Source organism: Ochotona curzoniae, unplaced genomic scaffold (genome assembly GCF_017591425.1).
Source record: "Ochotona curzoniae isolate NIBS_2020 unplaced genomic scaffold, NIBS_Ocur_1.0 contig_2688, whole genome shotgun sequence".
In the NCBI taxonomy this organism is placed as follows: Eukaryota; Metazoa; Chordata; class Mammalia; order Lagomorpha; family Ochotonidae; genus Ochotona; species Ochotona curzoniae.
Window position 1 is genome coordinate 28,894,116 of NW_024465553.1, and position 16,339 is coordinate 28,910,454.

Genomic DNA, 16,339 nt, shown 5'->3' on the forward strand with positions numbered 1-16,339 from the left:
TGTGAGCAGAGCACAGGGTCAGTTGTGGGGTGCTGGAAAGAGGCGGAACGGGGTGACGGCAGCCTGGGTGGCTGTGCATCGTCCCTCCACCCCTGGCTTTTCCATGCAGTTTTCTTTCTTTCTGCTGTACATTGTATTCCATAGTCCCAAATGTCCCTGGCTCAATTTCTTTTGAAAACGAGCCTGTGCTCTGGGTAGGAGCAGCTACTTCCCACGCACAGTTCCGAGCTCTCCCCTGCTTCCAGCACTCCTGACACCCTGGTGTCTCCAGCTCCAGGGCCTTTGCTGTGTCCTGTATATCAGTTTTCCTCCTCCTAAATCCCCAACTCTGCTACAGTACCCATCCCTCCACCGGATGCTGCAAACTCCTCTCTTCTGGAGCTTTCTTATTTCATTCTTTCTCTTTGTAGGTTTATGCAGTTTCAATTTTTAGGCTATCAGGAGGACTTAGATTTAATCTGTCATGTCAAGTCCTGTTACCAGTTTGCTAACAACATTAAATAGCTTGCAGATTCATTGATTCAATTACTAAATCTGGATTGATCTATAACTATTGATTTTTTTTTTTTTAAGATTTATTTACTTTTATTGGAAAGGCGGATATACACAGAGGACAGAGACAGAGAGGAAGATCTTCCGTCCCATGATTCACTCCCCTAGAGGCCGCAACGGCTGGAGCTGAGTCAATCCAAAGCCAGGAGCCTCTTCTAGGTCTCCCACGTGGGTGCAGGGTCCCAAGGCTTTGGGCCGTCCTCGACTGCTTTCCCAGGCCACAAGCAGGGAGCTGGATGGGAAGAGGAGCTGCCAGGATTAGAATCGGCGCCCATAAGGGATCCCAGTGCGTGTGCAAGGCAAGGACTAACCAGTACACTATCATGCCGGGCCCAACTAATGATTTTTTTTAAGAGTTATCTATTAGAAGAGCAGACTTTACAGAGAGAAAGAGAAACAGAGAAAGATTCTCTGTCCACTGATTCCCTCCCCACGTGGCTGCAATGGCCAGAGCTGAGCCGATCTGTAGCCAAGAACCAGGAGCCTTCTGCTGGTCTCCCATGCAGGTGCAGGGTCCCAAGGCTTTGGGCTGTCCTTGACTGCTTTCCCGGGCCACAAGCAGGGAGCTGGATGGGAAGTAGAGCAGCTGGGACATGAGCTGTCACCTATATGGGATCCCAGTGCCTGCAAGGCAAGGATTTAGCCACTGAGCTATCGTATTGGTCCGGTGCTTTTTAAATATTATATGACAAATGGATGATGGTTATTGTGAACTTTCATAGTGGTTTTGGTCAATGAAAACATTTTGAAAATGTTAAGATTTTCTAGTCATTTAAAAGCTCCAAACAGAGAAGAAATATTTGGATATATCCTGACAAAGCATTTCTAGAGTATATAAAACATACAGAAAATATGAAACAGTGCTCATGAATCAATTAAAACAGGAGTTTTCACTGATTTTTATTTAACTTGGGCGATTTTGGTGTCAAATGGACAAAGCTCGCGTGAGTTTTCTATATATTTTTTTTAAAGATTTATTTTTATTATTTTTTATTGGAAAGGCGGATATACAGAGAGGAGAGACAGAGAGAAAGATCTTCCGTCCGATGATTCACTCCCCAAGTGAGCGCAAAGGCCGATGCTATGCCGATCCGAAGCCAGGAGCCTCTTCCGGGTCTCCCACACGGGTGCGGGGCCCCAAAGCTTTGGGCCGTCCTCGACTGCTTTCCCGGGCCACAGGCAGGGAACTGGAAGGGAAGTGGGGCTGCCGGGATAGAACCGGCGCCCATATGGGATCCCGGGCGTGGAAGACGAGGACCTTAACCACTGCGCCACGGCGCCTGGCCCAGTTTTCTATATTTTTAACATGCAGTGTTTCTCAACATAGAAGTCTAATTCTAGTTAATAATAACATACAGTGCTTCTCAGGATAGAAGTCTAACTCTACTTAATAATCATAATTACAAAAGAATCAGAGCCTTGCATCATCTACTTGCAACCTCTCTCCCAACAGTATTTTATGCAAAAGCTGAGAGAAAAATAACGCAAGTGAAATATTGAAAGTTCCAAGTGGGCAATCCCAACTCCATTTCCAAACTCTGGGTGAAATATTTGGGTCAGACGGTGTCCTCGAACACCCGACTGTAGGTCCCGTGGTTGTCCGTGCCCAGCGCGTTTTTCAGACACTGCCAGAAGTAGGCGTGGGCCTGCGGGTTTGTGGGCCACTCGAGGACCGAACTGGCGCACAGCCTCTTGCGGAGCTGCAGGAACTTGGACTTGAGCAAGGGTTTTTCGAGGAATACCAAGATGATCACGTCGACTTTTTCATCCATGAGCCTCTGATGCGACAAATAAAACGCGATTTTAAAATTCTCCGTCTTTGCATACTTGTCCGTCATGACAAAAATTGTCTTTTTGCTCAGCTGGATGCTCTGGGAGAGGTTTTCCAGCACCGGTTGCCCTGGTAACCAGTCTCGTTCCTCCAGACACAAGTTAAAACGTTTGTCTTTTGGGTGTTCGAGTCTGGCCACGAGCTCGTCCAGGACCCACTCGGTTACCGCCGGGTCGCGGGTGTCGTACACCACAAAGGCGTCGTAACAGGAGCCCAGGGTCACACGCTGGTACCCCTGGAGCTTGGCCTTGCACAGATGGTAACTGTACCACACGTCCCAGAAGTAGCGGTGACTGGCTGTCATGACGACCATGAGAAAGAGCACCAGAGACAAAGAGAAGGAAAACAGCACCAGGTTGGTTAAGTCTAACTCGCACGTGTACAAATCCAGAGACACCACGCTCTGGCCCTTGTGTGCCCCCGGCCCCGCGCACGTCACTTCCGTGGCCAGGTAAGGGATGGTCACCTTCGTGTGATTCACCCACCACACCAACCACACGGCGTCGCAGGTGCACAAAAACCGGTTCCGGTGCAAAAGCAGTAATTCCAAATGATCGAGCACGTTTTCCGGGAAGCTACTCTTCTCGATCATTTGGATTCTGTTGAAGCTGAGGTCCAGGTGTCGCAGCTCGGAAACATCTTGCAGGAAATATTTGGTCAGGCGCCTGATCTGATTGTGCTGCAGAAACAGTTTCTTGAGGCTTTTGGAGCAGTTGAACAATCTCTCAGGGACCGTCGTCAGTTGGTTGTGACTGAGATCCAAAACTTCCAGGTTTTTCAGCGACTGCAGTTTGCCCCAGTTGAAAGATTTGAGTCCGTTTCTCGTCAGGGACAGAGTCGTGAGTGTGAACGGCATTGCATCAAAAACACCCGGAGGCAGGAAACTCAGCGAATTTCTAGAAATGTCCAGTTCCGTCAAGTTCGACAGATTCTTGAAGAATTCTAAGTAGCGGTTATCACCGTCTCGCCACAGAACATCCAAGCGGTTTCCTCGGAATTCTAGAGTTTTCAGAGATTCGCTCTCCATGGTCCTGCTGGTGGAGGTCGAGATGTCATTATCATTCATAATCAGTTTCGTGAGATGCTTGAGGTTCTTGGTGAAGTTGAGCATGTGAGTGATTCCTTCTGACTCAAAATAATGGCTATTTTTACTGAGATCCAGAACCTCCAGTTTGGAGAGCTCCTCGAACGCCGTGGAGTAGAGCAAATCCAGCCGGTTGTTGGAAAAATCCAAATATTTCAACTCCACCAGAGGCTGGAATTCACTTCCATTAAGAGTTTGCCCGATGGTATTTCCGGATAAGTTCAAACATTTGAGAAACGAAAGATTGCGAAAGTCAGAGGGCTGGATAAAAAAGATGTTATTTCTGCTCAGGTCCAAGGTCTGCCCGTAACCATGGCACTCTCCCTCGAGAGGCGAGGAGGAAGGGGTCTCTCTTGTTTTATACTTGCAGCTCCTCGCATATTCATCGTAGGTGAAATAATGCAAGGTGTCCATGAGCTGAGGGGCACGACTTTCTGCAAAAGCTCTGCTGTTGGAACAGGCTCCAAGCTCACTGGTGTCACCGGATGGCGATATTTTATTCACGGACAGATCTATGACTTTTAATCTTTCAAATTCCTTAAAGATGTTCAGGTCGGCGATTTTAATGAAGTTCGTGCCAAGGTCGAGAACTTCGAGACTCCTAAGATTCCGTAGCGGGGCGAGGTTACTTATGCTCAGCTCTTTAAACACATATCCTTTGATGCGCAAGATTTTCAGTTTTTTTAGGGATGAAAATGCGTCTGACAGATTCAGAAACGCGTGGTAGACCTGCAGTTCGTAATTGAAGGACAGATCCAATTGCAGGAGGTTAGGAAGAGAATGCAAAAACTGGGCATTTGCGATTTCTTTGGCCAGAAAATTCTGCGACAGATCCAGCTGTTCCAGCTTACTCATGTTTTTAAACCATTCCGGCGGCACGTACTGGAGGGAGTTGCTGTGCAGACGCAAAACTTTTAATTCTCCCAACGCATGAAACGCATTTTTGTCGATGTCCAAGTGAGAGTTGTTTGCACACGGCGTGCAAGGAAACGGGACGTTGTAACAACGAGGACAGTTCCCGCTCAGGTCAAGAATCTGCAGCCTGCTCAAATGGCTCAAATCGTTTTCTTGGATTTTTGTAATGATGTTGTTGTATAAATAGAGTTCCGTTAAACTCGTCGGTAAATCTTCAGGGACGGCGGTGAGATTGTTGTCTTTTAAGGACAGCACTGTGAGATTTTGCAGTTGTTGGAAAGTGCCTTTTTCTATGAAAAAGGAAGCGTTGCAAGGGTTGCGATAGTAACAGTTCTGGCCCAGGTAGAGGAGTTCGAGGTGGACCAGGTCGGTGAAATTCTCCCGCGTGATGGAGAAGATGTTGTTGGCCTCGAGGCTCAGGAGGCGTAAACTGCGAGGAAGCTGCGGCGGGATTTCTAAAAGTTGGTTTCCATCCAGATAAAGGGATTGTAACTGACTCAGACCGGAAAAGGTTTGACGTTGGATCCGCAGCCTCTCGGTGCAGATGTTGTTTTTGGGCCCCAGTCGGACGGGGACGCAGTTGCATCGGAAGTCCAGCTCCACCAGCTGCTGCAGCCCCTGGAAGGAGGAGGCGGAGAGGCTGGGGATGTGGTTCACGCTGAGCGTCAGGTTGGTGGTGTTGGCGGGGAGGCCGTCAGGGACTCGAACCAGATGCCTGTCGGTGCAGTCCACGATCAGTTCAGCGCTGCCATTCCCCGTGACGTTGCAAGGCAGGGTCTTCGGATACCACGTGGCCCCCCGGATGCTGCAGGTGAGGACCAGGTGGAGCAGGAGCACGAGTGGGCCCGGGGCCGCGCGCGCTGCGGACGCCTGGGAGTGGGAGAAGCCATAGCTGAGAAGCCGCTTTGAAAACAGGAGAAATCATAATGAGAAGTTGCTTTGAAAACAGGAGAAATTAAAAAAAAGAAAATAGGAGAAATCATAATTGAGAAATTGCTTTGAAAATAGGAGAAATCATAATTTAGAAATTATCACACCAGAAAATGAAAGAAATAATGAACAAATTATTTTTCTAAAATGGAGCAAAAATCAGAACCAAAATGTCCTCGCTCGTGTAACAGGTGGAAGAGCAACAATTCAGCTCTTACTCTCTATTGTCCAATCCCACATTCCATTATTGCATTTGTCAGTTGCTGAGATTTCCACTAATTCTTTGTGTGTGTGTGTGTGAATTTTACTTTCCCACAGACTTTTATAGTAAAATACAAAAAAAAAAAAAATCCACGAGTGTCTTTTTTTTTTTTGATTAATTACATTGCATTATGTGGGTCTTCAAAAATGTCATGGAATGTGCCTCTGATGAAAAAAAAATTGTGCATGGATCGCAAAATGTTCAGCAACAAAATACACTAATTTTGCCCATTCCATCTTCCAGGAACAGGTTTAAGTACTTTTGTATTTGTCTCGTATCATCTCAGCTTTTTAATAGCTTTTCAGACTGTAGAAATTAGTGTTGAATTGCTGAGCCCAGTGTGGCACAATATTCAGAAAATCCAATATTTCATAATATCCAATATTTCCCACCATTCAATATTTTTTCCATGTTTCCCTGCTTAAACCGCAGACCCGCCACCCGGCCCGTTTTCAGTTCTACATTTTTATAACCACTTTGTGTTCTGGCAACTTGCTGTTTCCTCTTTCCCGAATTCTCTTTCTCCTTGCATCAGCTCATTTTTTTTATAATATTAAACTTTAATATTAAATATTCATATTAAACTTTAATAAATGCTAATATTGAATATTAAACAGCAAGATTTTAATGGCCTTATTTTTCATTGTGAGAGGAATTTCAATGTGTTCGTCATACATCAATTTTCTTCTTTTTTTCAAAGTTTTAATCATGCATCAATTTTCTTTCTTTTTCTCAATGTTTTTCTTTTGCAACGTAAGGGTTCAAGCACTGAATTGGTTCTATTTTGTAACACGATCAAATCTATTTTGCTTTTGTTTTGTGAAATTTCTTTTTTTTTAATTTTCTTTCCCGGGGGAAACGATAGCCTCAAGCTATGCATCTGTTTCAGTATTTGCTGAAATTTTGAAAAATTTTTCAAAATTTGTGAAAAAATTCCAAAAAATTCAGAGCTAAATTTTGGAAATGGATCAACTTAGAGGGGAAAAAAAAAAAAATCCAGATGATTTGTTGCTGTGGAACTGCGCTCGCCCTTCCGCAACGCCACATGCGTGAAACTCGCGAATTTATGAAAGTCAAAGTACTTAAAATTATATGCTAATAATTCTATGAATAAACATCAAACCTGCCACAAACACACACACACACAAAAGCATCCCTCACTTGGATATAGGATTTTAACGCCGCTCAGTCCTGCTGGTTTTAGACGCACGTTAGACTCCCGCCAGAATCCTCAGAATTGTGCAAATAGGATTATTCAAAAAAAAAATAAAGTCATTCAGCTTCAAGAATTGTCTTTAAAAGTTGGACTTTTGTGAGAGACACACACGGTTGCAGCTGAGGCGTGGCGGGAATGAGGAAGCGAGAAAGCCACAGGAAGCGCGGGGTTTGATGTCTCATTTCTCGTGTTTATTTCGGGCTGGGTTGCTTCTGAATCAAAAAATGCAAGCAGGACTCGGCCTAATTTTCCTAAAACCCTGAGCTGCTCCGGGAAGAAAACCAAGAGGTAAAGTGTCAATTTAGGAGGAGGGAAAATTAAAAAAATAATAATAAAATACAATGGAAAATCAGCTAAGAATGATCCAGAAACGTTTAGTTGATTCATTGCTATGAAATAGAAATCACGGGAAGAAAACTAAGAGAGAAACCAGCAATTTAGGAAAAGGGGAAATAAAAATAAAAAATAAAATAAAATGGAAAATGAACTAGAGAGGAACGGCGTATCATCCCAAAATCACTGAAACCTCGAGTTTCCCCCAAAATCACTGAAACCTCGAGTTTCTCCCCAAAATCACTGAAGCCTCGAGTTTCCCCCAAAATCACTGAAACCTCGAGTTCCCCCCAAAATTACTGAAACCTTGAGTTTCTCCCCAAAGTCACTGAAACCTCGAGTTTCTCCCCAAAGTCACTGAAACCTCGAGTTTCTCCCCAAAATCACCGAAACCTCGCGTTTCTCCCCAAAATCACTGAAGCCTGGAGTTTCCCCCCAAATCACCCCAGCTTGCTCCATGTTTTGCGAAAGGGTTTGATACAAAGCATCTCCGCGCTGTTCTTACCATGCTCAGCCTTCCCGGATGCAGTTTGGACGGAGCGTGGGGGGCGATCGGCCTGCGCGGGTCCGGGGCTAGAGCCAAGAAGACACAACACGTGACATATCCAATACCGACCAATTAAAAACAATATTTAAAAAAAAAAACTACAGAAAACACCGATCAATTAAGATATACAGCCAATACTGACCAATTAAAAAAATACAGCCAACACTGACCAATTAAAAAAATTACAGAAAACACTGATCAATTAAAAAATACAGCCAATACTGATCAATTAAAAAAATAATCTTTAAAAACTCCAGGAAAAAACCTTTCAAGAATCTCTAGAATTCTAATTTCAGCTGTAAACATCTCTTCCTCCAGATCACCACATTCATCTTCATTTTCTAAGAAAATATATATATTTTTTCCATGTAACTTGGTAATAAAATGTTGTTTTTTTTTTTTGCATGGAACTTGGTAATAAAATGCTTTATTTTTTTGCATGGAAATTGCTAATAAAATTCTTTTTTTTGCATGGACCCTGGTAGTAAAATGCTCTTCTCCTCCCGGTCCCTGAGACGGACACCCCGCGTCTGCTTACCTGGAAACGGTCCCAGTGCCGGTGAGTGGACCCACTGTGCGACATGGAGCTGTGCGCAGGAAGATCGCAGTGTCCCGGCTGCCAGATGTGCGGGGTTCCGGTGCCAAAGCAGCGCCACGCCGTGGGAGGAGCGTCCCTGCCAACGCCCCAGCCACAGAACCACCCACTTCCTCTGGTGTTGCTTTTAACCCACTTTAGTCGGTCACTGTGTTGGTCACTTTGTCAATCAATGGCAGCGGTCAGTTAGTCGGTCACTGAGTCGGTCAGCTGCAGTGCTCACTTAATCAATCAACTGCAGCGGTCATTTAGTCGGTCAATGAGTCAATCAGTTAGTCAATCAACTGCAGCTTTAATAAAGAAACAAGAAACACTCGCCGCTCGCTTCTCTGTTTCGTTTTACTGAGAACTGAAACTGAAGAGACGCTTGACAAAAATGTAATAATACAAATATAGGGCCCGGCGCGGTGGCGCAGTGGTTAAGGTCCTCGCCTTGCACGCCCGGGATCCCATATGGGCGCCGGTTCTATCCCGGCAGCCCCGCTTCCCTTCCAGCTCCCTGCCTGTGGCCCGGGAAAGCAGTCAAGGACAGCCCAAAGCCTTGGGACCCTGCACCCGTGTGGGAGACCCAGAAGAGGCTCCTGGCTTCAGATTGGCTTAGCTCCAGCTGTTGCGGCCTCCTGGGGAGATCTTCCTCTCTGTCTCTCCTCTCTGTATATCCGCCTTTCCAATAAAAACATAATAAAAATAAATCTTTTTTAAAAAATAATACAAATATAATAATGAGAAAGCAAATATAATAATACACATATTTTTAGTTGATTATTTTGAGGTTCGTGTTGTGAAATTGGATTTTTACACCTTTGTGTTGGTTTTCAGTATTGTGTCATTTTTTTAAGAACAATTTTTGAATTAATTATTGTGGATTCGTTGCTCTTGGTCCTTCTGCTTTTAAATTTAAATCGGGTCTCGTGTTTAAAAAATTGGGACAATACTAAAAGTTGTGGAAACACACACACACACATACACAAAAGAACTTGCAGGGTTTTTTTTCCTTGTTCTTTTAACATATTGGTTACTCAATACTATGTCAACTAATTCCATTACGTTATAAATTGTTACTGATGTAATGTCGGGGCTTTTAATTGATTGGGATGATACTCTGTCGGCTCTACCTTCAGACCAGAGATGGTCTCCCCAAGAAACCCTTGAACTTATCTGGACAATAAGACGCTGGACTTGATGCTTGGTAGATGCTTGCAATGAAAGAATCTCAACTGAATTTGAGCTGTGGTAATGCAACAAGGTGGAGGAATCCACCATGGCGGGGGGAGTCCCAGTGCCTATAACACTGTGTCACATAATGCAATGTAATCAATAAAAAAATTAACAAAAAAAATGGGACAATAATCATGATAATAATATCTAATATTAATTACTTTGTAACAATCATGATCATCATTAATATTCATAATTATGATATTGATCGGGGTTTGTATTTTATGACACATTTTCGTCTTATTCAGAGCAAGTTAAAAATTGCGGGTCGCTCTCATGAACTATGCAAAGATTGTAAAAAACAGAATAAAAAATAATAAAATAAGAAATGGGATTCAAGAATGTGGGTCGCCCTCATTAACTATGCGAAGATTGTCACAAAAAAAACCACAACAAGCATGCGATCAACAAACGCGACGAACAGAAACACTACCCTTTAATTTCACTTCTAGTGTCCCGTGTGGTAGCCTAGCAGCTGAAGTCCTCGCCTTACATGTGCTGGGATCCAATATGGGCACCGGTTCTATCCCGGCGGCTTCCCATCCAGCTCCCTGCCTGTGGCCCGGGAAAGCAGTCGAGGACGGCCCAAAGCTTTGGGAACCTGCACCCGCGTGGGAGACCCGGAAGAGGCTCCTGGCTTCGGATCGGCATAGTATCAGCCGGTGCGCTCACTTGGGGAGTGAATCATGGGACGGAAGATCTTCCTCTCTGTCTCTCCTCGTCTCTGTATATCGGCCTTTCCAAAAAAAGTAAAATAGGTCTTTTTTAAAAAACGTGTTTCAGAGAAGAAAGAACGATATTTCTGCCATCGACCCGTTCACTACCGAGAGCCTTCAGTGGCTTGGCTCGGGCCAGCCAAAGTCAGAGAGAAGGAACCCAATCCAGCTATCCCGTGTGATGAAAAGGAAGCAGCTTGCTCCATTACCTCCTGCCTGCAGAGGCGTTGATTAGCAGGAACCGGAGCTTGGCTGCAGAGGCGGGCCTGGAACCCAGGCTGCCATGTGGCATGTATCCATGCCTGGACAGGAGATGGTCGTTGGAGGACTCAGAGTGGGGGACAATGCTCCAAGGGGGTTTCTCTCGTAGGCTTGATTACCATGAGAAGTTGTTGAAATTCTTTCTCAGGCCTGTTGGCTGTCCTTGTCGGCCTCAGCGTGTCCCCAGTAAGTGCCTGTTGTAAAACCTGGCCTGGAGTGTTGTCCAACCGTCCTTTAGCCATCTTTTGATGAGGTACGCAAAGTCTTGTGTTGGCTTAGATGAGTTGGCTGTCTTTTTTTTTTAATGTATGTATATTGTTTACATAGTTGAGAGGAACACACATCCATGTGGGTTTCCAATGAGAGTGGGGAGGGTCAAAATACGGAGGAAGTTAGGTGGGACAAAGGTGTCAGTTCTTTTTATTTTCCTGGTCTGCTGGGACAGGGGAAGGGGAGGGAACTGCTCCTTGGTGTCAAACCACATCAGCACCCAGGGATGGGGGATGGTCATTTGATATCATCTTGGAGACCCCAATATGGACAAGAGTGTTACTCGGGTGGTTTTAGTGATTCCGAGGTATTGTGCTTTGTGTTGCTCCAGGGTTGAGAAGATCTTCCAAAGGTCTTTTGGCTGACAAAGTCCACCTCCGTGTGTATCCACAGACCCATGCACTTTCGTGTCATCCTTGCGCAGGGGCCACACTAATCTCTCTGTCGTTCCAATTTTAGTATATGTGGTGCCGAAGCAAACTCAGACCCAGGCACTTTGTACAAAGCTTGACCAGGAGGAACGTCCAGCTTGTTCTGTCTTCCATCCTCTGTTGAGCCAGTTGAGTCATCTGCTGGCCTAGATGCTCTGGCTGTCCTGTTCCCCATGTGGATCTGGGCATGTAGTCCACTGCCCAGGTATCAGCAACTGATACACGCAGTCCAAGTCGGACTATGTATTCTGTGATTTTCCATGTGACCGGGATTTGAGTCCAATGATCTTGTTAGGAAGTCCGCCTCATCCCGAAACCTTATCTGGGGTGACCTCAGGGTTGACTCTTATGTGAACCAGACAGACAGGGTCCGGTTCAGCCAACACACATATCATTGCATGCAGATACCTGGTCAGTTCTGCTCCCAGCTCCATCTCTTACATAAACTGATGGGTGCTATAGATTAGTCCAACCTAATCCACCAAGGCCTGGTCTCATACGCACTAGCAGGTGCCACCGCCTAGTCAGGACAACCCCCCCCCCCCCAATAACTCACTACGCCCACCTGCAGCCCCAGTTTTTGTGCAGGTAGGCCAGACTGTGCTGTGCAGACCCAAGGTGCTACAGCTTAGCCCCAGCCTGCCCCCTCCCCAGACCCATCCCACGTGTTTGCCAAGGGATGCTGCCGCACTCCCAGTTGCAGCTCTCACACTCATCAGTGGTAGCAGTGGTCCAACAGGGGAACCAGTGCAACACCAGCTCCCCACCCCATCAGGTTTGCCCCCAACCCCAGGTCTTGCTCATGCTGGTGTGTGCTGTGGCTCAAGCAGGCATGCCTGCCTTGCCTTGGCATTTGCTGGCAGGTACTACAACCCAGCACAACCTGGCCAGACCCCAGTAACAGCCCTCATGTGAACAAGTGAGTGTAGTGGTCCAAACCAGTCTATCCTGCACCCTATCCTAACTCTTGCAGCTGCCAGCAGGTGCTGTGGACTGGCCCAGCCCAACTTACTCACAGACCTGGCCCACATGCATGCTAATGGGTACTGTAGCCTTTCTCCTTCTCCTTTTCAAGATTTTTGTGCTTTTATTGTAAATGCAAATATACAGAGAGGAAGAGAGACAGAGAGGAAGATCTTCTATCTGATGATTCACTCCCCAAATGGTCGCAATGGCCAGAGCTGAGCCGATCCAAAGCTGGAGGCCAGAAGCTTCCTCCAGGTCTCCCACGCGGGTGCAGGGTCCCAAGGCTTTGGGCTGTCCTTGATCGACTGCTTTCCCAGGCCACAAGCAGGGCTGCCGGGATTAGAACCAGTGCCCATATGGAATCCAGGCGCAGACAAGGTGAGGACATTAGCTGCTAGGCTACCACGCCAGGCCCAACTGTAGCCTTCTTGGCCAACCCACACACGTTCCCCCTCTCACTAGTGGGTATTAGAGCCCATTCCTGCTTGGCCCATTCTCAGACTGGGTTCTTTTGTGGTGCTGTGGGTGCTGCAACCTAGCCCAGCCCATCCTTCGCCCACTCTGGCTCTCTTGAACGCAGTGAGTGCTGGGGTCTTGCTAAGTTTGGGCCACCCCTGGACCCAGCCCACACTCATGCTGAAGGAATGCCAATGGATGCCAAAGCGTGCTCTGTCCCAGCCCAGGACACCCTACAGTGTTCATCTCAGTCGGCCCCTAGACCTGGTTCTTGTACTCACCAGTGGGAACCGCAGTTAAGCATGGAGTCCACTTAGTTCCCCTATCAGTCCCACTCTCAATCCAGGTCTTGTGCTCTGACCCTGCCTGGCATGGTCTGCCCCTAATCTAGGCACTTGGCAGCAGATGCTGTACCCTAGCCTGGTTTGCCTCCCCACAGGGGGAACTGTGGCTTAGCCCTACCCAGCCTGCTCCCATTCCCAGCTATCATGTGAACTGTTGGGTAAAGTAGCCTAGTCCAGCATGGCCCAACACCCCATCCTGGCTCTTGCAAGTGCCAGCAGATGCTAAAGCTGAGTCTGTTCCAGTCCAGCTCACCCCACAAGTCAGCCCACACATATCCCTGCCTGGCCCAGCCCACTTCAGCCCCATCTCTTGTACTCAGTCATTGGAGCTATGGCCTTATAGGAGAGTTCTTCAAGTTCCCCCACCAGGCCCGCTCTCAGACCTGGATCTCATTTGTGCCCAGGGATGGTAGGCCCCTGCATGGCATAGACTGCCCTCAGTCTTGCCCCTTGCATGTGCTTGCAGGTGCTTGGCCAGACCGACTCTCGGACCCATTTCTCAGGTGTGCCCGTGGGTGCTGCAGCCTGGACCAGCCAGCCTGCTCCCAATTCCAGTTCCTGTGAGTGTTGGTGAGTTCCGGGGTCAGCCTGTCACCACCCCCAGCTCTCTCACAGGAGTGGGCCCTACAGGATGTATCCCCTTGGTCCAGTTCTCTTGCGTTCAGGTTGGTATCATGTTCCAGCCTTGCTCTGACACTTGCTGGTGGGTATTGTGGCCTTGTCCTGCCAGGCAGGGTCCCCCGCACCCAGTGCATCCTTTGTGTGTGCTGGTGGGTGGCAGATAATAGCAGCCAGCCCAGTTTAGGGCTCCCCATGGGTGGGTTCACTGGTCTGATCCAGACATGTCCTTTGGTTTCAGCTTGCTCATCGATCTGCAAGCACAGTGGTCCGGTCCATGGAAGTCCCCCAAAATCATATCTGTAAAGTACTCTGTTGGCTGCCCCAGCTCCCACACATTCTCAGACCCCCTGCCGTGGGTGATCTGCAGCACCCCCTGCACAGTGGCAATGTGTGGCTGGGGTGGCAAGTCCTGACCTGGGCTGCCCTGCTTTCTCCATAGATTTTTTTTTTTTTTAATAAGGATTTGTGTATTTCCATTGGACAGTCAGATATGCAGAGAGGAGGAGAGACAGTGAGAAAGATCTTCTGTCCAATGATTCATTCCCATAGTGGCCGCAATGGCTAGTGCTGAGCCGATCCAAAGCCAGGAGCCAGGTGTCAGGAGCCAGGAGCCTTTTCCAAGTCTCTGACATTGGGTGCAGGGTCCCAAGGCTTTGGGCCATCCTTGTCCGCTTTCCCAGGCCACAAGCAGGGAGCTGGATGGGAAATGGAGCTGCCGGGATTAGAACTGGCGCCCACATGGGATCCCAGTACTTTCAAGGTGAGGACTTTAGCTTGCTAGGCCACGCCGCCAGGCCCTCTCTATATATTCTTAAAAAAGAAAAATAGAATAGGCAACTATGCTGGCACGCTGGTCTGGTTAAAATAAATTTGGCATTAACCAGGCCCAGAATGCCTGCCAGCTCTTGCTGCTTTTCCTGCAACCTGGCAGTTGCCTACAGCTGCGGGGAGATGCTCCCATTTCTCTCCTTCTTAGTTTTTCTGCCTCTCAAATGACAAGACAAAAAGAACAAGCAAACGAAATTCAAAAAGCAGAAATCCGTAGAGTTCTGGGCATCAGTTGGTTCCTTCCGGCCTCTCAGTTAACTGAAATAAGAAATACATGTGTGTGTGCTGAGAATGTGCACTTAATTATAATCTGTGCACGGTATATGTATGTGTGTCTAGGCATGTAATGGAAATGTTAGCTGGATATATTTGTATATTATGACTATATGCATGTTTTATTATTATATATATTTTTTAAGATTTATTTTTATTATTTTATTTGTTGGAAAGGCAGATATACAGAGAGGAGGAGAGACAGAGAGGAAGATCTTCCGTCCGATGATTCACTCACCAAGTGAGCACAACGGCCGATGCTATGCCGATCCGAAGCCAGGAGCCTCTTCTGGGTCTCCCACGCAGGTGCAGGGTCCCAAAGCTTTGGGCTGCCCTCGACTGCTTTCCTGGGCCACAGGCAGGGAGCTGGCAGGGAAGCGGGGCTGCTGGGATAGAACCGGTGCCCATATGGGATCCCGGGCGTGCAAGGCGAGGACCTTAACCACTGCGCCACCGCGCCGGGCCCTATTATTATTATATTTGGATGATCTTTACATAGGTGATGAGAGCGCAAAGGGTCAAGGGCTACAGGAAAGTGGGTAAGACCATTCTTTCCACATTCTCTTCTTTCCTTCCTGTATCTGGGGGAAGGGGAGAGACAAGGGGAGAAGCCACACCCAGGCTCCCAACCATCCAGGATCCCTGATATGGGGCATGCTCTGAGGGTCCTGCTCAAGTGGTTTCAATAGTTCAATAGTTTTGAATTGCTGCCAATCTCACCATTCTAAGCGTGATGAAATCTCTCCAGAACCCACCGACTGACATATTCCACCTTAGAGCCTTCTTCTGTCCTGGTATTCACTGGCAACGCTCGGCTGGAGTTGTTGATCAGTTTGTTCTGTCTTCTGTCATGGTACCAAGTGTCCTCTGCAGGCTCCCATAGACTGCCATATCCCCCACGGGCACCTGGCCATGCTGTCCACTGCTCCATCTGAGCCACTGAGGAGGCCCAGCTCTGACACATGCACTCCACCGTCAGACCATGGAACCTGCACTTCTCTTCATGGTTGGGGTTCTGAGTCCAGCAGTTCAGTTGGCGGGGGGATCTCCCCAAAAATATGACTTTTGTAGATAACTGTGGTTCTGACCTGACAGCACAGGTTTCCTTCTTGAGTTGTTCATTGGCTTATTTATAATTTTTCTTTCTCTGAGAGCAAGAAACCTGGTTTTCATTATCAATTTAAGAGCTTTCAAAGTCAATTTAAAATGTTATTTTGTAAAAGGCAATCCTATGCCTTGCGTTTGTTTTCAAAGCTAGGGACTTGGTGTTTTTCTAAGGACTGACATAGAACCCTTGTATGTTTTCTAGCCTTCAAGGGAGGGCGCGGCTTAGCTGTAGTCTGTAATTTGTGTATCCCATTTCAAAGGGAATCCTGTGGCTCTCAGGGAGAATCTGGCTTGATCAGGTTTTAGGGAAACAGCAATCTCACCATCTAGATATGAAGATGAGTGACTCGGCCTTTGTTCCTTTAACTTGCCTTTGGAACTAGGAGCTTACTAGTTCCCAAACACGTCACTGATGCTGTGGAGTTGGGGAGGGCACTTTTCAAGGAACGGGATATTTCTTTGCAGATTTTCAGAAACTGACGTTCAAAGCTGAATTCCTGCCAAACATCTGGATTTAATTTCAGGGTTTAACGGAGTCACTCAGAACATCACCATGCAACCAAAATGGGCTACAAACCACCCA

General features: G+C 47.1%; 1 protein-coding gene and 1 non-coding gene across 3 annotated transcripts; both read right to left on the reverse strand.

Annotated features, from left to right (window-relative positions):
• Positions 1-1,785: 1,785 nt before the first annotated feature.
• On the reverse strand, positions 1,786-7,738 carry TLR7 (toll like receptor 7). 2 transcript variants are annotated; one of them, XM_040975517.1, is made up of 2 exons: positions 7,629-7,738; positions 1,786-5,285 (listed from the first exon to the last, which is right to left on the reverse strand). In XM_040975517.1, the coding sequence occupies exons 1-2, from the start codon at positions 7,629-7,631 to the stop codon at positions 2,109-2,111; spliced, it is 3,180 nt and encodes a 1,059-aa protein (XP_040831451.1). In that variant the 5' UTR covers positions 7,632-7,738; the 3' UTR covers positions 1,786-2,108. The 2 variants fall into 2 exon arrangements, with proteins under 2 accessions (XP_040831451.1, XP_040831450.1); XM_040975516.1 differs by having other exon boundaries at positions 1,786-5,252; positions 7,629-7,723.
• Positions 7,739-11,109: 3,371 nt separating this feature from the next.
• Positions 11,110-11,211, reverse strand: LOC121153271. The gene has a single exon (XR_005883360.1). It is a non-coding gene; the product is annotated as a U6 spliceosomal RNA (small nuclear RNA).
• Positions 11,212-16,339: the final 5,128 nt, after the last annotated feature.